Source organism: Miniopterus schreibersii (assembly GCF_964146895.1).
Source record: "Miniopterus schreibersii genome assembly, chromosome: 6".
In the NCBI taxonomy this organism is placed as follows: domain Eukaryota; kingdom Metazoa; phylum Chordata; class Mammalia; order Chiroptera; family Miniopteridae; genus Miniopterus; species Miniopterus schreibersii.
The window spans coordinates 90,326,299-90,352,733 of NC_138107.1; the positions used below are offsets into that span (position 1 = coordinate 90,326,299).

At 59.1% G+C, this 26,435-nt stretch overlaps 1 protein-coding gene across 5 annotated transcripts in view; it reads left to right on the forward strand.

The window, feature by feature from the left end:
• Positions 1-8,068: 8,068 nt before the first annotated feature.
• SMOC2 (SPARC related modular calcium binding 2) overlaps positions 8,069-26,435 on the forward strand; it is an 88,538-nt gene continuing 70,171 nt past the window's right edge. For 4 of the 5 annotated variants that reach the window (XM_081139743.1, XM_081139745.1, XM_081139747.1 and 1 more), the window contains exons 1-2: positions 8,069-8,150; positions 8,208-8,303. In XM_081139743.1, coding sequence (XP_080995869.1) covers positions 8,223-8,303 — 81 coding nt within the window. In that variant the 5' untranslated portion in view covers positions 8,069-8,150; positions 8,208-8,222. Of the gene's footprint in view, positions 8,158-8,207; positions 8,304-26,435 lie in introns of all 5 variants that reach the window. The other variant, XM_081139744.1, reaches the window with a different exon arrangement.

The following is a 26,435-nucleotide window of genomic DNA, read 5'->3' on the forward strand; positions in this document are numbered from 1 at the left end:
GTTGATCGGGTCTTCGACAGCAGTTCTGTGGAAGTGGGCAAGGAGGGCTCTCTGACGACACACAGGCGTCTACTGGGGCCAGAAACCCAAAGCGTGCAGGGAAATTCGAATGATAAAACATTATTAAATCATGAGCCTATACGTTCAGTTAAAAGTATAATAAAATGAACCAGTATCCAGCTGAGAAAATCCAGCCCCAAGGCCACCCCCACCCGTCTCCCCCCACTGTCCCCGAGAGAAGACGTCGTTCCTACGTCTCTGGTGAGCAATCCTTGTTTCCCAGAGACAACGTAGCTTGGTTTCACGGCCCTTGTTTTTATGCACGTAAACGCTGTGTGTTAGGACTTGGATTCACTGTGTGGAGGGCTGCGGGTGTGATGAAAGCAGGTGCTGTCCTTAGCAAGGAACCAACTGAACCGCAGCTCCGTCTCCCCCTCTGGCCAGGCCTTGGCTGGGTGTGCCCCCCGAGCGGCCAACGGCGATGCTGCCTGGATGAAGGCTCTTCATCTCTCACCGTTCTCCCTTCCTCGCAGCTGTTAAGGAGCAGAAACATCGAAAGGAGGGAGAAGCAGAGGATGCAGTTAGCTCACGAAGTGAGCTGTCCACTCCGGCTTACATGGTCCCTGTTTTCTTATTTGCTGTGCCATCTCTTGAAGGCAGGGTCTCCCCTGCAACGCGGACCTAGTGTGGTGCCAAGACCATAGCGGTCACTTCCTGGAGCTTGTTTATGATGCTGCTGATAAAACTCCATGCTGCTGGTGGACTCTCCCTAGAAAACCACTCTCATTCAGCCCCAGTTCGGAAATAATGTTGCTCATGCCATTCCCGCCTCAAGACCCATCCGTGACTGGGATGGTTGCTTTCACTGGTCAACTTGGCCAAGCTGTGCTGCCCGGATTTTTGGCCAAATGCCCATCTAGATGTTGCTGTGAAGCTATTTCTAGATGAGATGAACATTTAAATCAGTTGACTTTGAGTAAAGCAGATTGCCCTCCATAATGTGGGTGGGCCTCGTTCAATCAGTTGAAGATGCTAAGAGATAAAAACACTGAGGTTTCCAGAGGAGGAGGGGATCTCCTCCAAATGGCCTTTGGACTCAAGACTGCAGCATCTACTATTCCCTGGGCCTTCAGTGTGCTGGCCTGCCCTGCAGATTTCAGCTGTGCTAACTCCCACAGTCCAGTGAGCCAGTTCCTTAAATCTCCCCTCCCCTCCCCCCGAGGACCCTGACTAATAGTGACTCTATTGCTTGCCATAAAACACACAATTTTTTTCTGAAGCATACGGCACACCACAGTTGGGCCTGATCTTACCTATGTAACCATGTTAACTGTCTCCCTTGCTTAAAACTTCTATTCTAGTCATACATACATCCATGCAGCTCCCTTCAATTCACACCCGCAGGAGCCATTTCCTGCTGATGGAGCCTCTGCTTTCTCTTCTTACCTGAATCCTACTGACCCTTGAGGAGTTAGTTCAGGTTCCATGTCCCCTGTGATCACATCTAACTCAACCCAGTGGTGTCTCCCTCCTAGTCCACTGTTGATAATCCAGTAACCGCTCCCAGAGACACTGCATGTGCGACTGGCCACCTGCCCTGTGCCCTGTGTGTCATGCATGGGGTCTCCCGGCGCAGGAGGAACTCGCCATAATGCGGCGGGACAGAGCAGCAGGTAGCAGGAGGGAGGAAGATGCTCCTAGGGCGGGTGCCCCGTCTGTGCTCAAGAAGCTCGGCCCCGGCTTGGGGAACCGGAATAGCAGACGTGTTAGTCAGGATGTTCAGAGCCAGATTCCGGGGAATCCCAGCCAGGTCCCGAGTTTGACGAGTGCCTAGACAACCCGAAAACAAACAAACAGTGTGGTCTTCCACCTGGTGGTAATGGGCCCTTTCCCCGGGACACGGACCCCAGGGGACTTGCATCCAGGCCAGTGGTGGAAGCAGTGTGGACCCACAAGGAGAGCTGTCCTTGGACTCGGGGTGCGGACAGGACATCGAGGGCCAGAAACCCAAGCCCTGGAGGGAAATTTAAATTCCATCTGAGCGCCAAGCTGCCAACGAGACGTTCTTTGTGATTTATCTCAGCTGCAAATCATTGGCGCCCTCAGCTCTCTTCCCTGGACCATGTGGTGCATCCAACACCGCGGCCCGAGCCGGCGCGCAGGGCGGGTCCAGCACCTGGACCCGCTGTCCCCCCGATGGCCAGCACCCTGCGGAGTACAGACAGGTCGCGTCATGAAACTAGACGTCTTGGGGTGCAGGCTGTGTCTCGTTCTCTCTCCTGGCCCCCGAGGTCCCGGCCCTCATGGCTGAGCATGTGCCGCGTTACAGATACGTCCGCAGAACACACATCCTCTGAGGATGTGCCGGGTCACGCTGGCGTTTACTCCGGGGATGGACGGGCTCCGGGAAGAGGGGCTGCACTTCCTTAGCCGGAGGCTTTCCAGGCAGCGGAGCTGGGGACTGGTGGCTGCCGGGGACTGTGCAACTCACACAACCAGGGCTGGAAACCTGGGCCTCTTCCCGGCTCGGCTCCCTGGAAGCCTGCGTCGGGAGGGAGCTCCGTCCTGAGGCCGTCTTCTCCACCAAGGGACAAGGGACAGCCATGGAGATCCTGACCATGGGGTTCCCTTGGGGGAAGGGGTGCCGGCCCCTCTCCAGTCGGAACCACACTCTCAGAACCACAAGCCACGGCCGACGTCTCCTGCTCAGTGTCAGCGGACACGGAGGCCCCGTCCAAGAGCAACAGGAGGAACAGCGCCGGCCCACATCTGTGCATGTTCGCTGGACGCAAACGGCCCCTCTGCAAGCCTCAGGGGACATTCTGAGTGCAGCTCATACGTGGTTGGCACAGGCAGAAATCCATGTCCCTGCTCCCCATCGGTTACTTTGCAGGTGGTAAAAGACAGACCTGGCTTCCTTGGGCAGCACCAGACAAACAGCAGCGTGAGTCAGATGTCCCAAATCGGGGGAGCAGGTCTCCACCTTGAGCTGCTGTATACCAGGGGCAGGAGTTTGCCCAGGACTGAGGCAGAACTAGAAGCAGCCCCAGGCACAGCCTGGCTTCCCAACTGGACTCCCAGGGCTCCTGGCTATGCAGACGGAGCAAAGCCAGAGGGTGATGTGGCCGAAATCTGCCACATCAATGCACCTGTCCCCGAAGACGGGAGAGCAGGTCGGTGGGGCAAGGTCAGGGCAAACAGTGTTTACCTCACTGTTTCCATTTCCACAGAGCCCAGGCCGTGCTGCGTGTGTTACCCGGGGACACATTTCCGTTCAGCCGGAGCTCGGGGAAGGGGGGGGTCACTGGAACGCCATCCTGGCAGGTGCGCCGTCTGGCGGGGCAGGTGGCGGGGCACAGGTGCTGAAGGTAGTGAACGTTTCCTTTAGCTGGGTGTCTCCTTACACCGCCTCCTGTGGGCGTAACGTGTATCTGTGGTCCACGTGCTGCGGAGGGTTCCTGAAAAGATGGATATGTGTTTCCACTTTAACTTCTCTCTCCCCCCACCCCAAGGGGCAGGTCTCATGTGAGAAAGAGGAAGGGGCTCCTGGACTGTGGCGTCCAGGTCGTCTGAGGTCAGAAGAGCCCGGCCGCTGCCCACTTCGCGAGCCCCGGGTCTCTCCGTCCACACATCTGCCCTGTCCATCTGGGGTGTGATGGGCTTGTAACACTATTGCTCTGGTTCTGTAACTGATATATTTTATAAGTTTCATGTCCCAGTAAACGTAGCGTGGTGAATGGAAAGGCAAACCAGCTGCTGGGTGTTATGAACAGAGGGTCTCGGGGAACCCGTGCTGTCCCCGGGCTGCGGGTGCCGGGCCCGCAGGGGGTGCTGGGTGGGAAGGAGCCTGGCACTGGCTCCAGAATGCACCCTCGGGAGGGGCCCGGGCCTCATGTTCTCGCTGTGAAAGCAGCAATTTTGTACCTGGCTTTGTGAGACAGAGCTCTCTTTGGAAACATTCAACCTTAACTTGGAAAACACGGTGGGAATGAGGCCTCACGAGTGAGTCAGAAACAAGTGCTTTTTTATACTTGTTTGTCAATGGATCTCAAATAAGATACAAAACCCAGCCAGCGATGGTGCCTGTCCTCGCCCCTCACAGCGGCGGACCAGGGCGGAGGAGAGAGCCAGCACCTGGGGGAAACCGAGTCAGGACCCCGCGCCCACCACTCGCCACTGTGTGGACCCGGCAGGTCCGGGCGTGTCTTGGCCTCGCTCTTGTCACCTGTAAGAGACGCAGCCGGCACGGTCCTGCGAGAGGTAATCAGATAACATGCGTAAAACACCCAGCACATCCCACTTCGTTAAAAACTCCCGAAAAGGGCCCTGGCCAGTGTTGCTCAGCGGTTAGAGCGGTGGCCCAGGCACCCTAGGGTCGCAGGTTCGATTCCCCGTCGCAGGCACGTATCTTGGCAGCAGGCTCCATCCCTGGCCCCGGTGGGGGTGCGTGCGGGAATCAACCAATCGACGTGTCTCCCTCACGTCGATGTTCCTCTCTCCCTCCCTCCTTCGCTGCCTCCCTCCCACTCTCTCTAAAAACCAATGGAAAAAACATCCTCCATCAAGGATTAACAACAAAAAAGGTTCCAAAAAGGGCCCGAAAAGTGTTGTCATAAAACAGGCATCTTGAGACGGAAGAAGACACTTGTCTACAAACACAGATTCCAATAACTCAAATGATTTGTTACTCAAATGTATAAAAATAGAAAAGAGAACGCCTGAGTTAGGCTGAGGGTCGAACACACAGCCCCCCACCCCGTCCGTTCCCGAGCCCCCCAGTCCTGGGGCCGGCCAGCACCATCCGCCTGCCAGGCCCCGGTGAGTGCCGTCTGTCGCTGCCCTTCTGTGGCTGCAGGTTTCTGGAGCTGGGGGCTTGGGCTAATGTGGGGGTCACGCCTCCTCCACCCGAGGACCGAAGGGAATGAATTAGAGGGAAGAGGCTGGAGGTTCCGGGAACTACCAGAAACGGACAATTCTCTTGTCCAGAGGTAAAGTCTGGAATAATTCCGTGAGCGAACCAGCGTGACCGCCAGACGAGAGAGAAGTACCCAGAACTGACCTGAGGGAAACAGAAGGTTCTTCCTGCCGGGTTCAGTAGAGGCCGGGAGACAAGCGTCACAGGATATGTGCTCGGGACGAGCGGGTCTGCACGGGGGCCAGTGATGCTTCACCGACACTCAGGTGGCGCTCAGGTCGGTGGCTCCGAGCTACGTGTCAAACACCGAGTCAGCAGGGACATCAGCCAAAGGTCTTAGACTCTGCACACTCAGGGGAGAAAGTGAGCCAGCCACAAATTAGCCAGAAATAATAATTAAATTATATCACATCCACAGGAGAAAAACCTCCTTGTGCAGTTTTAGCATTTTTAAAAAATAAATGAAGAAGTCAGTTCACCTGCAGGAGCATTTTGCTGATGGCCTCAGAGGGAGCCATTTAGAAAAGCAAGATGGCTTGAGCCCAGGGTGGGCACTTTCTCCACTTCTTCATTTAAGTTTTGTCAGTGACACAAACTGACACTCTGGGTCCATAGCCATGACTTAGAAGGATAGGCCCTTATCATTTATTAATTAAAAAATACTCCACATTTCCAGGGAACGTTTTCTGTGGTATCGTGTAACTGGTAGGAAAATATGAACCGATTATTTCCGGCCTTGATTTTGAACCGAGTGAATTTACTTATACACGCTTTCTGGTGGGCACGTACCCGGCATTCACGCCAGTAATGACTCCTGGAGGCTTAACTGTCGGTCAGACAGACTGATTTCTTAGTGTTTTAAATAAATAGATCGATTTTCTCCATGAAAATGGAAGCTGATTATATCCCCACGCTCCACTTCTGGCGTCTACTGGAAACTAAGACTTGGCATCTGGACCCCATGGGTCTTTTTTTTTTTTTTTTTTTTAATATTTTTTATTTTATTTTTATTTATTTTTAAATATATCTTTATTGATTTCAGGAATTGAAGGGAGAGGGAGAGAGAGATAGAAACATCTATGTGAGAGAGAAACATTGATCGGCTGCCTCCTGCACGCCCCCTACTGGGCATGGAGCCAGCTACCCAGGCCTGTGCCCTGACTGGGAATCGAACTCTGACCTCCTGGTTCAGAGGTCGACGCTCAACCACTGAGCCATGCTGGCCGGGCCCCGTGGGTCTTTGAAGTTAGGATCCAACCAGCCGTCTCTGGTCAGGGTCTGGGACAAGCACACTTTGTCTGTCTTCCTGGGATTCCCAGCAGGCTCTGCAGTTGATATGTGAACCATGTGTTGAGATTCTGAATAAAAGGCCTTGAGGGCCTAGCAGTTGCCTCCCGGCCCCCGTGGCTTCTCCAAAGCCCTGGAGGAAGTGGAGCCGAGCGGCCGGCGGGGCACCGTGGGCACCTGGTGCTGATTCTGTGGCTCACGGGATCTGGCTCAGACACCTGCCCCTGTGCTGTGACACCTCACCTGTAAAATGGGAATAATTAACTCCGCTCCTCGCCTGCCCTGCTTGAAGCCGATGAGGGCGAACACGTGAGCCTGTTTCCAATTTTCCGAGTTCCAGGGAAAAGCACACAGAGTCAAATAAATATTTCAGCGAGCGGCTTGCAGGCCTCTGGCCAAGGCAGAGAGTAGGAACAAAAACGTTTAGTAGCACATGCTCTTTAGAGGATTTATGTCAGCACCGCATGTAAATTTTCTTCTTTGGGCAGCCTTAGCATTTGCGGCATGCAGTGTTTGCTTTTTTATTTTTGCCTTAATTTTTACGAACGTTTCCTAATAGCATTCCTTATTTACTTAATCGTTCGCAGCTGCTCTGCTCACCTGTTTCTCGGGACCCTGGAGCAGTCCCCAGAGTTTTATTATAATTTCCTCCTGAGCCTGCGAGCCAGGAGGAATGTGTTTAAAGCGCTTAATAGATTCTCTGGGCCCAGGAATTTGAGAAGTACCCCCTTCAGGACCATGCCCTTCTTTCCCATCCTTCCCTGGCCCTGCTCAGCACTTTGCTTCTGAGACCCGGCAGCCTCCTCCCTCTGCAGGGGGGGACCCCACCCTCGGAACAGCACAGCCTTTGTCCCAGCCGTGGGCCCAGAATTTGCTGGCACAGCCCTTCCCCCACCCAGAGCGAAGGCTTCGGATTAAACATCCGATTAAAGGCCAGATTTGGATTTTCTATGTTTTGTCTCCCGGCCTCTCCTCCCCCCCCCCAGAGCCCCCCAAAAGTCAATCGATGCATTGTTCTTGCAAACCCTCGCTCTTGGTTTTCTGTGTGAGCCAGAATTAGGGCTTTTGCCTGCGAAGTTGGAAGCCGAGGCTAAACTATTTCAGCAATGTTGCCTGCAATGGATACCGTCCAGGGTCTGGGTGTGCAAAATTCTCCTGCTTTCCAACCCGCCTCCGGGAGGAGCGGAGCGCAGCCCGCGGCCTCGGGCCCCGCGCGCCCGGGAGCTCCGGCCGGGCACAGGGCGGCGCCAGGCTGCGCTGTCCGGCCCTGGCCGCTGGGCCCCGCGTGCGCCCGGCCGGGGACCGCGCGCCCACAGCGCGCCCAGCAGCGGCTTGACCCGCGGGAGACGCCGCCGGCGCGCAGGGCCCGGCCGCGGACCAGGCGGTGCTGTAGCGGCCCCGCCGCTGGCCCGCAAGCCTGAGGGTGGAACTGGGAGCCCAGGGGTTGCGGAGAACCGAGGGGCGGCTGGGGCAGACCCAGGCTTTCCGTCCATGCTGGTGGGTGGACTAGGCCTGCAGGGGCGCGCGGGGACCGGGCCCACACCCGGGGACAGGCGGACGGCGCGGCGCATCTTGCGGTGGGGCCAGGGAGCGCGCCGGGCCGCTCGCGCGTGTTTGCGTGCACGCGTGGGATGTGCGCGCGTGAACCCGCGCAGGGGGCGGCCCGCACACAGCGCCGACGGCCGCAGCCCGCCCGGGGCCCCTCTCCCGCTCTGGGCGCGCGGACCCGCGCCGGGTGGCCCCGCGCCCTAGTGGCATCCGAGCGAGCGGAGCGCGGCGCGGGAGGTGGGGCTCCGGGAGGGAGGGGGAGGGAGGAGGAGGCGCTCCGGGCGCCTGGAGTTATTTGACAGGAGCCGGGGAGGCCGTAGAGGACGCGGAGGACCGCTCGGTGCCGCCAGGGCAGCTGCTGCGAGCCGGCTGCCGCCGGTGGGGAGAGGACCGCCCCGCGCCCCGCGCCCCGCGCCCCGCGCCCCGCGCCCCGCGCCCCGCGCCCCGCGCCCCGCGCCCCGCGCCCCGCACGATGCTGCTGCGGCTCTGCTGGCTGCCGCTGCTCGCGGGGCTGCTCCCGCCGGCGCCCGCGCAGAAGTTCTCGGCGCTCACGGTGAGTCCGGCCGGCCCCGCGCCGCGCAGGTGACCCGAGGCGGCGCCTCCCTCCGCCTGCCGTCGGCGGGCAGGTGGGCTCGGCGGGTGCGCGCTCGGGCTGGACGGCGCCGGCTGCGGAGGGCGCGGGGGGGGGGGTCCTAGCGCCGCGGGTGCGCGGGAGTTGGGGTGCGCTCCCCACTTGTGGGCGGGCAGGGCGCAGCGCGGGCGGACACCAGGTCTGGGTCGCTTGCGCCGCCCCGCGGGCTGTTCCCCGCGCACCCACCTGGGGCTCGGCGCCCACTTGCCCGGCCCCCCGGGACCCGGGCGCGCCTGTCCCGGGCTCTCCGCCGGGCGCTGCTGGGTGAAGGGGGTGCAAGCCGTGGGCTCTCTTTGTCGCCCACACGTTTCGCCCGCCTGTCCTGGAGACCCTCCCTCGGTGGAGTTGGGAAAGCAGATGGCATTACAAGTGGGGACCGTTGGTCACTAGTGCGCGCGGCAGACGGGAGGGAGGAGCCGCCTGCAAGTCCCGTGGCCACTTCGCCGGCCGGTCCCCCCAGGGCCGGCCGTGAGCAGGCCGGCGCGCGCCCCAGGCGTGGGTCACTGCGGTTGACCGCTGTGTGTTTTTCTTTCTTAGCTGCGACTTCTAGCCGATGGCCGTGGCCGCGCGGGTCTGCGGTGCCAAGCACGGAGCTATGTCCAGAGGCTGCGCCAAGCCGCCGGCCGCTGGCCCGGGCTGTCTGCAGCCCCCAGCTCCGCAGACCTCGTGGGCTTGCAGTGTTTGCAAACCCATAATTAATGCAATCTGCAGAAAGGAAAACATTCCACTTAAATGTGTTTTTGAACAAGTGCTTGAGAAAACACGGCGGCAGAGAGAACACCTCTGGTGGAGGGATGCTTTTCGGCGGCCGGGGACTTGTCCTGAAGGCGTTTATTGTATCGAAAATAGAGGCTGTGGTCGGTTCTGCTTTTCAGCAAATTCGAAGCACTCCTGTGAGCCTTTTTTTTTTTTTTTTTTTTAAAGCAGTACGAGGGGGAAGGAGCTAGCGAGTTCATGGTTCATACCTAAAATTCTTCTGGAGCCGCCCTGGGTCCCTGCCTTGTGTCTCACAGTGACTCGTAGATTAGAGGCTGCTCACTGGAGGCGCAAGGGAGGTGTTCACACGCCCTGCTTTCTATCTCCCCGGAGGGGACCGTCCGGCAACACGTCCCGCATGTGCTCATGTGTGTACACATCTGTACATACATGTCTGCAAGATGCACACACATAAAGACATCCCCTTATAGTGCATGAAAGGGTTAGAGAAACAGAGACCAGTTCTCAGAGACCCCGAGCCTTCTCCGGAGCTGTGGTGGCGGGTTAGCCACGGCGGCCACGGAGTCTCTGAAGGTGCAGAGGCGGCCACCCGCCTGCCGTCCTGGGGGGAGCCCAGCCGGGTGGTCCCTCTGAGGAGCAGCAGGATCATGTGGTTAGTTATTGGAACAATTTAAATCTCTGCAGATTTTCTTTTCTGCTCGCCCTCCCCTCCTCCAATTTAACCATTTCCTCGAAGCCTCTGGTCCTTCGGCTTTTGGGGTCTCGGGCGGTGCCAGCCACACGTGGGCTCCCGTGGCGAGGCCCATCCCGTGGGGCCTGGGGTGCCTCTTTTACTGCCCTGCCCAGAAAACTTCTGGCTTTCAAACCACATTTGCAAATAAAATGCTGTGTTGCTTTTGCATCCAGGAGAAAAGTTTAAAGCCGTAAAATATTTTGGCAGACTGCTCCTTACCCCGCCCCCAGCCCAGGACACCGGGGAGTTGGCGGATGGGCCGCGTGGAATGTTACACGCGCCCGTCTCTCTGAGGCGCGGGTGTCTCTGCAGATCACTTTCGGGGGGGGGTGGTCTCTTTTGTTCCCAGGGGAAGGGCTCTCTCCACGGCGTCCACATCTGGTCCCTGATAAATCAGAGAGGCCGTGGCATCCGTGGAGACGGGAGCCACAGCGGGGTGTCTCCTCTTCACTGTCCTTATCTGTAAAGTGGGGACCAAGCAGTGATATCTGCTTAGCACGCGAGAGGATTAAAGGTAAGGCTGGTAATATGCCCGGAACATATTCGTTCTCAATTCACAGTGTATCTGATGGCGCCCATGCCCCGTCCCTGTGAGATCGGTTTGAACACTGTCATGACCAGCTCTCGAGTTGCCGTGTCACAGGGGTGCTAGGACATCGGCCGTCCCACCTGTGCCCTGCCCTTGGCGTGTGCGGGAGCTTCCTGGGTGTCCGTCGCGTAGCCGGGCGGTTGCCGGGGGAGCCTCGGCCCTCGGCCCCGTGTTCTGTCTTCCTGTCACCCAGAAACGGGACGCCTCCGGCCTCGGCGGGGTTTAGCAGTCTGTCCACCTCGCTTCTCGGAACCAGGCATCCGTCTTCCCGTCTCCCCGCTCCCCGGGGAACGGCGTGGCCAGGGCGCATCCCTGGACTTTGTGTTCAAGACTCGGAGACTCTGCTTTGCTTGATAATTGCCTTTTTTTATTTTGGCCATAAGACCTTTGGTGTTTTCTCTTATGACTTTCCGGTGGCCGTGCGCAATCTCCTGGTCCGCGATCAGGCCTCTGTGCTGTTTCCGGGCACAGACGGTGCTGACCGAGTCTAACCCACCCTAACCTGGACCCATGTCTCTCTTACCTGAAGAGGTGGGTGCATCCCAAGGCCAGGCCATCTCTGTTTTTGTGGGAGTGGTGGACTCTTTTATTTTATTTCTGTGCCTGGCTGAGACTCGGAATACGTTCCATGTAAATCGTTGGCTGCTCAGAGGACAACTGTCCTCCTTTGTCAGAGGTGCAGGCGTGTGGGTTTTGCCTGACGGCCAGTGAGCCCACTCCTGCGTGTGTCCCGTGGGGCAGTGAGGAGTGACGGTGCCGGTGCCTCTGTCCCAGCGTGTTCGAGGGGAGCCGTGGCCTCGTGGCAGAGCTGGCCGCTGCCACGAGGCCACGTGGGAGGCAGAGTGGGGGGACCTCCCTCGCGCCTTTGCTCTGCCCGTGGAAGGCGAGCGCCCGCTGCAGGTTTCGGTGACGGACACACTGGGTCGGGGGTTTCTCCTTTAACCCGCACGACCCCCCCGCAGGCACATTCTGCTGCGTCCGCATTCGCGAGAAGAGGGAACAGCTTCCAGGGCCCCCGCCAGTGAGCCGGTCGAGATGCGGCCACATTCAGCCTGAGATTGCTTTCCTTCCTCGGGGTGGGGTGGGCGACCCAGCTCTGCTTTCCTGGCACCTTCGGGGACCTTATAACCGGTGCCACCGTTTCCCTGGGGACCGGTAGTCCGTCCTCCCCTTCCCGCGTCGTCTGGCGCACGGGGAGGGCTCTGGCCTCGCTGGTCTGTGGCACGTCGGACCCCAGAGTGGAAACGGCCGTTTTCCACCCCACGTGTGTTTCGTGGCTCCGGACGAGAGGCAGGGAGGTATTGGCTCAAACGTACATTTAAATGCTCGCTGTCAGCTTGTCCACGAGACCCAGCGATGCTGCCGAGATGCCAGCATGGAAAGGCGCCTCCATTTCCGGCCCGCGCGGGGTGACACGGGCACCGTCCTGCTTGAGGCTGTTCTCCCTGGACGTCCGTATTTTAGGGGCGACGGTGGCTTTTCTTTCCCCGCCGCGGGCGCGTCGGGTGCTCCGGGAAGGGGCGTCTCAGTCACCAGCACGCGCCGCCCCGGAGGCGGTTAAGGGAAAGGAAGCTAAACACAGTCAGGGTTTTCCAGCCTGGGGACCCGTCCACGTGGCGGCCAGAAACCCAGACATCTGCAGGAGGCGCTTTAATTTTGATTTGCAGTCAAGACCGTAAATAAAACTCGAGGCCACTTCCGGCCCTGCCGAGACCGCAGCGAGCAGCCGCGGGCCGAGGTCGCGGGGCGAGAGGGCAGCGGGTCACCGAGTGACCAGCGTCCAGGTGGGCCCGCGACGGTCGGGGGTTCAGGATGGGGCCGTCGTCAGGCTCGACGGCGTCGCTGTTGGGGCAAAGGTAACGTTTATACGGCTTTGAGTGAAAAGGGAGCCTATTCCACACGTATAGGACAGACTTGGAACGATGACTTTCCCGCAGAATCTTGGAATTAGGGAAGAAAACGAAGAGGACACTTTCGGACTTCATTTACGGGAAACTGGAATCGCCACCTTCATGCTTCCCCGACCGCTGGTTTCGGTGACCGGGCAGGTTTCGCCGTTCACATCCGCATGTCTGTAGAGCTGGACTAACGGTCGATCGATTATTTAACAAGCCTGCAAGAGGAAAGATGTCAGGAAATGAAATTTTAACTTTATACGGGCTCAGAAGAAATTGTTTAGAAGTGAAAATAGCAGCCGTTCTATCTCGGTTTTGGAGTCCCAGCCTGGAGGTCAAAGAGCAGGGTTCGTCACAGACGCAGGAATGAGCGGGTCCCGCGTAACTCACGCGTACAGCGCTGGGATTGCACAGGCCTGTACCTGGAACCGGGGGCACGTAAGGCCTGGCCGCCTCGCGTTGGAGCTGTGGACGCGGAGGCCGTCTCAGAGCGGCGCTGACGCCCCGGCTGTTCCGGTTTCTGACGGGTGGCGCCAGGCGGCCCGTGCCCGTGAAGCTGGCCTCGGGAGGAGACGCGTCGGTGCAGCGGGCGATGCCCACTCCCTCGGCGCAGACCCTGCTTCCTCACGGCCGCCTGCGCCCCGGCCGCCTTCCTCTCGCCTTCGTGCGCCTCCCAACCCTCGCTCGTGCCCGCGCTTCCCTCCTCACCCCGTGCCGACCCCTCGCAGGGCCGTTTCTACCTTCGTTTTCATTGAAGGCCCACCGGAGGCCTTTTAGCTTCAATTCCTCATTTTCTTCCCCCCGAGAGCCTTCGTCCGTCTCCCCCCGGCCCCGTCCCGGTGGCCGCCGTTGCGGTGGGTGGGCCACGGCAGTCATTCTATCCCCAGAGTCGGGTTACTGACCCCGTCCATTAGCCAGCCTGTGCCTATGGCGGGGTTTTGGGGAGGGTGGGCGGGGGAAGGGGCAGTAAACCAACTCTTAACGTTTGAGGTTGCTGGCAGAGAGTCTTCCAATAATAACGAAGTTTCAGAGCATGAAGGGCTCCAGATAAACAGCGATCTGCGGTGGGTTTGATCACTGGCTCGGAGACGTCTGCGGGGCCGTGCCTGGTGGGCCCCAGCCACCCCGGGTACCTCCAGTCGGTTGGATGTAGCGATTTCTTAAAGAAAAGCTCATCAGTCTGTTGGCAAAAAGCCGCTGTTGCATGTAGGTTGACCTCGTCCGAGTCGGGCGTTTCTGTCTGTCTGTCTCCTACCCTGCGCAGCCATCGAGGCCCGGGAGCGAGCCCCCCGCCGGCAGCCCGAGCGCAGTCTAGAGACCCGGCTGCCTCCTGGGGACTGGGAGAAGCTCTCTGACTTCCCCGGGCTTTGCCGCCCGCTGGGGTCCGGCCCACGCCGGCCCGCAGTGGCCCAGGAAGGATGGTGCCCGTGGCCCCGGGCAGGCCCCGCGCCCCCGCCCCGCGAGCGGGGATTCGCGCTCAGTGACGATCGCGAGGCCCACGGTGGAGGAGACACCCCGTGGGAGCCTGGGAAGCCCTGGGGGCGGCGACCCCGGGGTGGGACCGTCCTCCCTCCTGCCCGCGGGTTTCGGGAGCAGCAGCAGGAGAGGCACCTGCCGCCCGACCGAGAGGGACTCAAGCTTCGCTTCTGTGTTGACCAGGAAGGGATTTTACAGCCCAGTGACGGAAAGTTCATTACTGGGCGGGCAGGCCGATGACCCGAACTCCTCGGGCCGCCTCCCGGGGTGACGGCGGCAGGGTTTGTGATTCCAACTGGGCCTCGGTGCTCGGCGGGCGAGGCTCCCGAGCCTCCGGTTTCATAGAAGCCTGAGTGCGTTGGGTGCCGTCGCTCCAGTAACTCGGAATCGCACCCCAGGGTTCAGGCGTTTACGGGCACCCACCTCCCCTCCCTCCCTTGTTCACATGTGACCACTGCTTGGCCCATCTTCAGGACCGAACACGGCCCCGCCTGCGTCACGCTCCGGTTCTCGCATCGCCGACGCCGCTGAGCCTCAGGTTAACCTCTTCACCTGTCACTCACGGACCTGCACTTCCCTTACTCTACCTCACTTTTAAAAATAACCTAGAGGAAAAAGGCACAAATCAAAGGAACCTCACAGAGCCCTCAGCATGGCTTCCCGCACCGTTCCAGGGGTTACGCGTACCCTCCGAATGTTAGGGGTCCAACGGAAACAAAAAGACTTCATGAGATGCAGTCTCCCCCTTCGATAAGAACAGTCACTTTAAAATAGGAAATAGAAGCCAAAAAATAAGGAATAAATTCCCTACATACCTGCAATTCAATAAACAACTCGAGGGATCTGGACGAGGGTCTTCGAGCAGAATTCAGCGCCCTGGTCGTTTTCAGTTGTGTGATTGATTCAAAGCACTCGGGCCTGTGTCGTGAAGAAATTTTTTAATGAAACAGCACATTTAAGATTAATTTAATAATAATGACCTTCGGAGAAAAGCAGCTCTTTTCCTGGCAAGGTCGAGGCTGCCGGATGATGGCATCCGGAAGGTTCCCAGCCAGTGCTGGGCTCCGGGTTCAGGACCGCGAGTGCGCCCGGCGTGGAGAGCGTGCTCCCGGGCGCCCTCCGACTGCAGTGCCGTGAACCCGGGCGCAGCGTGAATTACACGCCAAGCTTCCCCGTCGCACTTCCATCCCAAAGAGCAGTCCCAGTAAATTTCTTAACAGACCCGTGTGAGGGGGACTGTCTGGTCGTCACGGAGGAACAGCAGAAAGAGCCCACGCGTTGCACCTGTCGAGTCCCCCGACGCCTCCACCTGTTCAGGACTCAGCGCTCAGCACGGTCCAGCTTCCTTCCAGAGGCGAGTTTCCTCGACACGCTATGGTGGCTTCTTCCGTAGGCGCCTGTCCCCAGCAGGAGGAGGAGAGAGGGCAGGGGGTGGGGAGGGGAGGACGGCATCTCCTGTGGGGCCACCTGAATGCTCTGACGTCAGAGCCCATGCCAAGGTCCAGGCCAGGCAGTCCCTTGTCTTTGGAAAACAGATGCACATAAATTTTTTAAAAAATATGTTTTTATTGATTTTGAGAGAGGAAACACCAATCAGCTGCCTTCTGCATGCCCCCTACTGGGGATCGAGCCCATAGACTGGACATGAGCCCTGACCGGGAGATGAGCCTGCAACCTCGAGGTGCACGGGACGAAGCCCAACCAGCTGAGCAACACTGGCCAGGGCTATAAACATAAAGTTTTAAGGATTAAAAGAGATACAATGTCTCATGCCGGTGCCTGCTCTGAGCCAGTCGCTACGGGATACAATGTATCCTGTGGAGGCGTCTCCTGGGCCTGAGAGGCTGTCAGTCAGGACTCTGGGGGCGGGGCTTCGTGCAAGCCCAGACTCACATCATGCTGGACGGTCCAGCGGTCAAGAATGAACACTGTGTGTTCTCCACGGGCCATTTACTTAGGTATTTAGAGAGTACTAAGTCGTCTGAAGGCAGGACCCCCTCAGGTGCCCCACCCCTTTCTCCTCAGGCCGGATTTTCTCTGCTTTTCGGAGGACTCTGCGAGGAGTCACCGCAGGCCCCACGGTGCCCCTTCTCTCTCGAACCCTCTCCCGCTGGGCGCTGCTTGGTCAGGGCGGCCCTCAGTCCTGGGTCAGCACCTGGGAAGCATGGTCCCCGGGCAGGCCGGCCCCAGCGTGTGGCTACCTCACGGCCCTGAGCGGCTTCCTAATCCGAGGTTCTGGTGACCTGGTCTCTCCTGCAGCTGTTGCTTGAGTTTTCTGAGCCCGCGCTGGTACTTGGTGTATTGCTCCGGATCCCATCACCCCAGGATGTGTGGAGAATCCTCTGTCTTCCTGTGACTGGGCGGCCGCAACACCCCCGAGGGGCAGCCAGCCTCTGAGGGAGAGCCCACTTGGCGAAATGAATTTCCATTCGCTGTCCCAGGGAGGGTCCCCAGGAAATCTGGCTGCCTCCACACCCTCCTTACTCCCCCACCCCAGAATCAATGATGTAAAAAGCATCAGTAAAACGCTACGTTGGGATCCCAAGTACATGTTACTGTGAATCGCACCCTAACTTTACCCTAACCCCGTGATTGACACTTGGCGAGTGTGGCCGTCCTCTCGCCCTCTGCACAGGCTGGGGACGTGCCCGTCTCGCGGCGACAGGGAGCCCGAGGCTGTGCCGGGTTCAGACTCTGCGCAGTAGAACTTGCTGTCTTTCCCCCGGCACCTCTCCCGGGTAGAGGGCGCCGGCGTTGTGTGCTCCGGCGATAGCATCTCATTTGTCCCTCACACCTGCCAAGCAGCCGGATGGATTTCATGGGTGTATATATACCTGGGGTTTTTGGAAACCCCTCAGGGTAAGGAAGGTGAGCAACAGCCCCGACCTGAACGTACACGTCGGATCCGTCCTCGCTGCGCCGGGTCCGGAGACATGCTCGCGCTAATCAGGCTTCATTCTTAAAAGATTTATCTAGTGCAGGGGGTTGCCAAGGACAGATCTTCCTCCTCACTCAGAGATATAATCCAGGCGGGGCTGAGGCTCCCTCTGTGGCTCTGCTGGCGTCTCTCCTGCCTTCACACCCCCTGAGCGCAGGTGAGGCACCCAGGCCAGGGAGGTGCCTCTCCTGGGGCGGGAGCTGTGGGGCCCAACCGTCCGTGTCCCGCATCGACCACAGGAGGGAGCCCGAGAGTAGCCTGGCCCCTCCTTGGGGGAGACTGGGGGCCCCAGAGCTGGGCTTTGGGGTTAGGGCCACAGGCAAAGCTTCCACCACCTTGGAGACAAGAAGTGCCCCGGCCCTGCCACTCCGCCTGAGTTCAGGCACCACGTGGAACTCTCCTGTTTTAAAGGTTTGACTCATGACGCAGACAGAGTTGCTAAATTAGGGAACAGAGAGCAGGGACTTTTCCGTGCCCCAGCACCTATATTTGGAAGTCTGCAGCCCGCGTGTCAAATCAGGGCCGTTACTCAGCCGTTGGGAGGAGAGCTGCCGTCCTGGTCGGCGTGACCGAAGCCAGCGGGTTCCACGGAGGGCAGTGGCTCCTGGTATTGTTGGCTAGATTAACACTATATTTCAGGGTTCTCCGGGCAAAATCTGCAAACGTTGCCTTTACGGGGGAGTTTAACCCGAAAGACCCTGTCAGCACCCAATTGGAGTCTGTGCTCCGCTTCAGTCTCCTTTCTGACTGAATCCTTCAGTGAGGTCGGCACACACCCGTCACGGGAGGGGGCTCTGGGAGGTGACGTGCCAGCTCCCAATGAAGCAGGCACATCAATCAATGCCCAGCATTCACAGGGTGTCTGCACATGCTCGAAGGAGTGAGGGGACTTCCCCAGAGGGACATGAAATCTCCTCTGGGTGTTGGGGGAAGCTGGGAGTGTCCTGTGCAGAGAGCCACCTGGAGAAGGGAGGAGCCTCCTGAGGGTCCTGGCAGGTGTGGACATGAAGGGCTATAGGGGAGGGGGGCTGGGCAGCCAAGGGGAGCCTCTCAGGGTGTCAGAGCAGGGGACAGGCAGGCTCCTCATGGAGCCCTGATGTTGGGGTGCAGAAGGCTCCTGGTGCAGCTGCAGACAGACTCCTGATACAGCTGCAATGTTGGGGTGCAGACAGGCTCCTGGTGCAGCTGTGCTGTTGGGGTGCAGACAGGCTCCTGGTGCAGCCCAGCTCTGAGGACGGGCCCTCTGTCTTGGCTTTGCTTGCTGCACTGTTTCTACCGCAAGGACACGTGGTGCTGCTTTCCCAGGACCCAGGCGGGACAGGGTGGGCCACGGACATTGGGTCTAGTCTGTGAGTTTTCTTTAAACTCTGAGAGCATTAAATGTGAGCCTGCAACAGACTCACAGTTCCACGTGCGCCGTGTCTCCCAGCTGTTTCTCTGAGCAGAGTCGGGAGCCGTGAATTACGGGGGTGGTGGAAGCTCGCAGCCGGGTGGCCGCCAAGCTGGTGGGAGTAACACCCTGAGAGGCTGGCCCCTTCCCTCCTCTTGGTCTCTACCTGACTTTTGGACGTGGGGTCTCCTTCGTGGCAGTCGTGGCCTCGAAGCTTTAGAGCACAAGTGTCCTTCACAAGTGAGTTCCCCAGGTAGCGCTTGGCTTTGCCAAGCCCCAGGGCAAGGCGACTTGGGAGGGAGGGCTCGCTGCGTTTTCCCAGAGGGTGCTTTAGAACTTGGGGAGCTGCAGCTGATCCCAGGGGAGGGAGCTGCTGTGTGTGGGGTGGGGGAGGAGACCGGAGGGCCCCCCTTCCACCCGGGGGACGCTCGGGGGAGGCTGTCTGCATGTGAGGGGAACAGCATAACCCTCACATTTCTGCCTGTGAGACGGAAACAGACACAAAGCTGAGGCGACAGGAATCACTAAGAGATGAGGGGGAGAAGGTGCACATGGAAATGGGAATCGGTGATATTTCTGCGTCATGCTGGGCTTTGTTCATTCCTGCAAACGGTGAAAACTCTGGAAGAGCAGGGCCCGGCTGGTGTCCTCAGTCCCCCCGAGACTCCGCCACAGCTTTACCCCCACTCCCTCTGTCTGTCCTGACCTGGTGAGGTCCCTGCGCCTGGCCTCCCACAGTGTCCGGGGGGGGGGGTGTTCAAACACTGAGCGGACCCCCGGTGCAGCCTCAGGAGAAGGGGATCCCGCCCTCGACTCTGCAGAAACCAGAACAGACGGAGAAGCACGTCAGCCGGCCGGGCCCACCGCACAGCCGTCCCCCTGGGCGCCGGGTCCTCGGGAGCCTGAGGGCTGGTGACTGACGGGCAGTGACTGACGGTGCTCGCGTGGCGCTCACTAACTGTAATTACTTAATCCCCTGTTTGCCTCTGGGCCGCCTTGTAATTACCCGGTGACCTGGAGCATCACGTGTAAACACCCCGCCTGCCAGGTTCTAACCACACGCACGTGGTGGGAGGGACCCTCCAGAGCCGAGAGGGGCGATGACAGGCCTCCGCGCCACCTTCCCGAGCCCTGGGGGCACGCGGCCCGGGCCACGCCTGTGGCTCCACAGCCCCCACCTGTCTCCCGGGACCAGGATCCGGCTGGAGTCCCTGTGCCCAGGCGGCAGCACTCGGCCCGGCAGTGGGACCCGCGGGTGTAGGTTCTCTCTGTCTCTCTTTCAACCCTCATCTGAGACTTTTTCCATTGATTTCAGAGGGAGGGAAACATCCATGTGGGAGACACATCGATTTGGTTCCTCCTGCACGAACCCTGACTGGGGTCGGGGATCAAACCTGCAACCCAGGGAGGTGCCCCGACCGGGAATTGAACCTGGGCCTTCTGGGGTGCAGGCCGAGGCCCTCACCGCTGAGCCGGGCCAGGCTGGGTGTGGGTGCAGGGAGGGCCGTCCAGCCGGGCTCTTCTTAGTCCGGTGACGCCAAGGGCCTGTTCTGGCACAGCCCCTGCCATGGGGCTGTGGGCTTGAGGTTCCTTGTTCCCCTCACTCTCTACTCTGTCTCTTCCTCCAGGAAGACCTCCCGACTCCTGGGTATAAATGCCAACGTCCTGGGAAGCCGGGGGCGTGCAGTTAGGCGTGTTCCTCTCATAATAATTAGATGCTAATTAATTAAGTGTATTTTGGAAACTAGCATAATGTAGCAGTTTAATTTTATGGAAATGGCTAATAATGATGTGGAAATGGCTAATAACTTTATGGAAATGGCTAATAATCGTTACTGTAACGCTACTGTGTCAGGGCCCTGGTCGCAGCCCCCCCCCTTAACTCCTGCCCCTCCCGCACCCCGAGCAGTGGGGCCCGGGTTGTGCCCCTTCGCAGCAGGGACGCGGGGTTGAGTGCTGTGCCTGGGGCGGCCGCAGGGGGCTGGGCAGGCGCGTTCCTGGCGGGATCATCAGCTGTAAGTTCTTCGGGACTCGAGGTCGCTCAGGCCTCGTGCGGAGCGTGTTTTGCTGTCTTAAGCCCCGGAGGTTTGAGGATTGACCACGCAGGGCAGTTAGTTCTCCTGGGGCGGCAGCTCCCGCTCCATTTAAGTCAACGCGGGTTTGCAAGTGAGAAACGCAGCCGCGGACGCAGGCCTCCGGCCCGTGACACGTCTGTAGGCTCCTTCCAGTCGGGGACACAGAGTCCCTGGGATTTGTCCCGAGGGTCTGGGTCAGGGACAGGAAGGGCAGCCGGGGACAACCTGGACAGGCGGAACCGGTGGCATCCGGAGGGAAAGCTCTCAAAGCTGGCGGAGGGCGAGCTCGTCTGATTGGTCAGGCCTGGGCCACGGGGCGGTTAGCTCAGCTCGGAAGGAGGAACGCGGGACGAGCCACAGCGGGTGCCGGGCGGGGAGCTGCGGCCTGTCGGGGGAAGGCCGGGGTGTCCTGGGCGGGGATGTTGGCCGGTGTTTCTCCCTCGGCTCGTCTCTGAATCACACATCCCTCCCGTGGTAGGTGTTTGGCTTCTGTCGTCTTGACTCACCCCTGCTCCTCTCACTGACATTGTGAACGGTTTCGAGACCCTTCGAGGACACCTTTTAATTTACCGTAAATCAGGTAAAGCCCACCTTGACTGACCGGTGCTCCAGATGGTTTCTCAGGCTGACGTGCCGCCCCCAGGACGGTTAACATGTCAGGACGTGTGCCCTGCAGGGCCCCTGGACTCCCGAGTGACGTGAACCCCTGGACTCCAGCCCCCACGCAGCGTTGAGGAGGACCCGGTGGGCTCTCCTTCGACGTTAAATAAATTCTAGAAGTAACTTGACAATATAACAGACACTTTGAAAGAAAACCACGTGATCCCGCGGCGCCAGCCACCACGCGTGCTCTGCACCGGGGTGTCTTAGTCGGGACTGTTGCGTGGTTTTTAAGAACGTTGTTGCCCTGCCCAGTGTGGCTCAGAGGTTGGGTGTCGACCGGTGAGCCAAGAGGTCCCTGGTTCGATTTCCCTCAGGGCCCAGGCCCGGTTGTGGGCTCGATCCCCCGGGGGCCTGCAGGAGGCAGCCGATTGATGACTTTCTCTCATCACTGATGTTTCCCTCCCTCCCTCCCTCCCCCTTCCTCTCTCTAAAATTCAATAAAAACATATATTTTTTAAAAAGAACATTGTTATGATGAGGATTTTCTGTGTTTTTCGCTCTGAGCCATGTGGGGGTAGGAGGGGCGCAAGGAGAGGATACTGGCCTCGGACCCCTGGCTTTAGAGGGGTTACAGGCTGCGCGAGCCCCTCCGTTCCTGGGAGGCCCAAGCTGGACAGTGGGCCGCCGGGCACAGCCCAGTGTGGCCACCAGCCTCCTGCCGCCCACCTCTGCTGGCTCCCTGCTTAAGGGACATTTAACCCCAGGTTTCAACAGAACATTTACGTATCCAACCCTCTGTCGTGTCTCACATTTATTACGATTTTGTTAACAGACAATAGCATCACTTTAAAATTAAGGATTCAACACGTGGTGAGCGTCACTGCGGGCATCCTTGGTTCAGGTGCTTGAGGGCAGCCGGTGCCCTGGCAGGCGGGAGACGTCCTGCAGGAGACCTGGGGCCTGGCTCTCGGCTCTGCCAGCCCGAGGGGAGCTGGGACCAGGCCCGGGGCTTTCTCTCGCATCCCTGGGTTTCCAGTCTCCTGCTGCTGATAACCACCCTGCCGTGATGAGCTGTCACACGGCCGCGCAGCCCAAAACCCGCAGGAGGCGGCCCGTCCAGCGCCGTTTCCGGTGAACTGTTTTCATCGTGGAGGAATCCAGGCAGGAACAAAACCCTCTGGGCTTATTAGCCAGTGACTGGTGCAGATAGACTCCCTTCGGGAGTATTCAGTTGGCATTTTTCCATTGTTTTTTAATGTACCGTCTGCACCTAAGGTTCAGACACCAAGTGCCAGACGCGACTGCTGCAGTGTTCCCACGGGCCACGCACAGGACCACGTGCCACAGACTTAGTGTTTACCGCACTTGCAAGCAGTGATACTTTGCTGGCGTCCAGAGTCCTCTGCGGGCTGCATTGGCTGCTTTCATTGGACCGTCACAGGAACGGGGTCTCTGGGACAACAGTGGGTCACAGACAACCGCTGGGAGGGGCATAAGAACCATAAAATACCAGAGAGGGAGGCGTCCCAGACGCCTGAACGCACCTCAGGAGCCCAAGATAAAATGAACTACTGCGTGTCCCCAGGACGCCCCCGGTCCCTGTGCAGAACGGGGTGTCCCACCCTGCCCTGGGCAGCATCTCCGAGGGTCCCACAGCTCCCGCCACAGAGGACCATACGGTCGCACTGAATGCAGGTTACATCCTGCCCACAGGAGCTTCGGAGTCACACGTTGTTTTCGGACGTCTTCCCGAGTGGATTAGACACCTTTCCTGGGCTGATTAGGCCCTTTCCTGGTGACCAGGACGGTTCTCCTCGTGCCGGGACTGGCCTGGGCTGTGTGACTCAGGCTTTTCCTAAATTCAGTGTCGTATCTGTTGGGGAAAGGATTCACTGTAGATGTGGTGAAGCGATGGCAGAAAGTGCAAGGCCGTCCCTGCGTCTGAGGACGCACCCGTTTATCTTTGTTTCTGGACAGTGGGTGCACCCCCCTCACAGTGACCCCTCCTCACACTCCGGGCGGCGTTTGGCTGTGACCACTCGCCCACCCCCGGCTCTGCGGACACAAACGCGGAGCGAAGAGTCAACGCCGGCGTGGTTGCCGATGTTCGTATGGGGTCGAGTGAGACCCGGTTTTCCGCCTCCACGGCGACTGGAGCGGGTGAGGCGCCTGGGCGCCAGGACTCCCCACCCGGCGGGGACGCCCCACAGACGCTCCGAGGGTGGGGGCACCGCAGGCCGGCTTCAGAGCCGCCTGTCCACGGGGAGATGCCGACGGGAAACCCCGACCCCCCCACTGCCGGCGAGGCGAGCGCGGGCGACAGCGATTCTCAGCGTGGGGGCTGATGGGGCGCAGAACTCACCCCGCGTGGCGCCGTGAATGTTTCTACAGCGCCCCGTTCATACTTTCAGGCGAGCGGTTTTATGGACAGTTCTGCTTTCCTGTTGTCTCCAGGGAACTGTAGCTACAGCCTGTGACAGTGAGGTCGCCCCTGTCAGCTGGCGGGCGCAGGGCTTAGGGCAGGTCTGGTCCTCCGGTAGCTTCTCTCCCGGCAGCAAACTCCTGCTCCAGCCTCTGGGACCAGGTGGGGTGGGGACAGGGCAGTGACTCTGGGACCAGGTGGGGTGGGGACAGGGCAGTGGTGACTCTGGGACCAGGTGGGGTGGGGACAGGGCAGTGGTGACTCTGGGACCTGGTGGGGTGGGGACAGGGCGGTGGTGACTCCTGCTGAGCCCTCCCCTTTGCCGCCTGAGCCGGCTCCTCTCCCTGGTTGTGGGCGCCCATCTCTGGCCCAGGACAGTAAAGGGGACCTTTATCCCAAGACCAGAGCCGTGCCCCCCAGGGCCTTGTCCCTGCGTGAACATCAGAAGAGAAGCAATGTCAGTGGGACCTCCCGAATTTCCTCTTCTGTGGAAACTCCTAACTGCTGGGGCAAGTTCGGCAACACGGCCGACAGCGGGGCGGGCTTTGCGGGGCAGTGTGTTTGTGAACAGACGGGGCTCCGTCACTCATGTAATAAATCTGGAGCTTTGGTTGGCTGAGCAGAGGGAGCCGAGGTGAACCCCGGGGCCAGGGTGCGGATCCAGGAGCCGTCTGACGTTTTATTTATATTTTTAAATTGATTTTTAGAGGGAGAGGGAGAGAGAAACCGATGTGAGAGAAACACGGACCAGCTGCCTCCTGCAGGCCCCTCACTGGGGATGGAGCCACAGCCCGGGCATGTGCCCTGACCAGGAGTTGAACCGGCAACCTTTTGGTGCCCAGGACGATGCCCAGCCAACTGAGCCACACCGGCCAGGGTCTGACATTTTATTTCTTGATCAAGTCATGTTAGATGCCTTTAAGGCCACAGGCCCCAAGACGCTGAACATTGAGAAAAGTCTGGATTTTCTCTATTGCCATCTGAGGCATTTCTGGGATAAATTTTACCAAAACATTAAGAAATGGCACATGCGAGTGGCTTAGTACACATACGCCTCTGCTGAGTCCATTTAATTTTATAATACTGTGACTTCCACATACGCAAGTCGTTTTAAAAGATTTTAAAGTGCCCCCTTAAGCCCCCGAGACATGCTGCGGCTTGTAGGCGGGCGGTGGGCTCCCGCCTTGCCCTCTGGGTGTGGTGGCAGGTGACCCTGGCAGGCTCGTGTTTATCGGCACCTAACTGCCCACATCGCCGGATCCTGCATCCCTGGTAGCTCCGGGCATCTTGATCCCACAGGAACAGGGCAGTGAGACTCTGACAAATGAGATGTTAGGTATCACCCTTCATGCCAACAGAGGGAAACAGGCCTCTTCCCCACCGGGCAGGGAGGAGTCTCAGGGCAGGGAGGTCGGCTCTTAGGCTCAGAATCACTGTGTGTTTTATGTTTTGCTGACGCTTTAGGGCCAAGAGGAAACCCTTGCGCCTGATTCAGTGTCGCTCGGAACACTGTGTGTTGGAAAGCCGTGTCCTTCGCTGCTCTGACCCCGCTTGGTTCTCTCCCCTGTGAGGTCCCCAACGGTAGTTGTGACACCAGGGCCCCCGAGGACAGGCTATGACTCACCCACACAAACACGCTTCAGGCCCCCCTGGCTGTGGCCCAGAACCCGGGATCCGTCCTCTGGCAGAAACGTGTTTTGGTGTCAACCTGTCCTGGCACTTGAACGTGACTCGATGTCCCGATGCCACCCTCAGGGCTCCAGTGGGAGGGGTGGGGAAGGACCAGGGCCATTGTGGCCTCCCCGGGGGGGTCAGGGAGGCGGCCAGAGCTGGTGCTGTCCAGGGGTAAATGTCAAGTTCAAGGTCAGGGGCCCAGACAGCAGGTGTGGAGAGTGCACCAGGTGTCCCCGTGTTACCAGGAAGGGCTCCTCCCTGCGCCTGCTGCCCTTGCTGCTACTTCCGGGGCCCTCCTGTGAGCTGGGGGGCTTACGCCACCGAGTCTCCCCTCCTCTCCATGGTGGACACAACCCCCACCTCGCCCTCCTTTCGAAGGAGAGAGGAGAGGCCCAGGCTCCCATTCTGCCTGAAATGGCGGCTGTCCTGTCCTTGTCACTTGGGAGATGGACAGTGAAGGACTGCAATGGGTCCCCTGACTGGCACTGCTCATCCGTGGACGCTGGCGGGACGCTGTGCTCTCCGCAGCAAGGCTCCTCGGTGTGGGTGCGAGGCGGTGTGTGTGAGAGTGTGCATGTGAGTGTGCATGTGCTGGGCGTGCGCACGCCTGTGAGTGGATCCGTGTTTGTAAAATTGGGTTCATGTTCTATGCTGCATTTTAAATATTTTTTCTGTTTGAAAATATTCTCTACATTTTATATGACTTTCCTGGATTAATCCATTTCTGATGGATTAGGGTTCGGGTGGCTCCTTAGGTAACTGATTTGGCGAGACCGCTGTATTGGATGGTCTCTCTTTCAGGTTGGTTTTCCCGCTGTGAGTAATGCCGTGAGCAGCGCTGCGCCTGAGTATCCGTGTGCTTCTCTGATTTTTTTCTCCACCTATATCGTGTACGTGGAATTATTGGGCATCAGGATTTTAAATGCATATGACAGGGTCAGTCAGGGTTTCTGTGTTTATGCAACATTTGGAACCATTGGTGCTGTTGGGAGCAAGTCGCCGCTTAAAATTCAGCATCTGCAAAATTATTTTCCTTGGTTTTTAATCTAAGAACCTATGTTCACTATAGACCTGTGTGGCCAACAGCACCGACCGAGACCCAAACCTCCTGCCCAAGCTGGACGGAAGGGAGTCGCTAGAGCGTCATTTGAGGCTGGTTCACCGGGAGGCTGCAGGGTGGGCCGTGCCGTTTTCATGAGGCTCTGTGCTTTCCAGATCCTGGCGGCAGGTGGCAGGGGGCAGTGGCAGGCGGCAGTGGCAGGTGGGCCCCATCGGGCCAGCGGAGAGGCCGCTGTGGGCCCGCACACGGCAGAGGCAGGCGGGCGCCCGCACACCCACAGAGGCAGGTGGGCGCTCGGGTGGGCCGCCGCCAGCAGGTGGGTGCGCAGTGCTTCCCGCCCGGCCCGCCCTGTGCCCGCCGGGCCTCAGACCCCACCCAAGCCTCCCGTTCACCTCCACGTGCTGAGCAGGAGGGGCTGTTTGGAGCTTGTCCTAAGGTACTTAGCATTAAATGTGCCTTTAGATGGGCTTCCAGGCATTGAT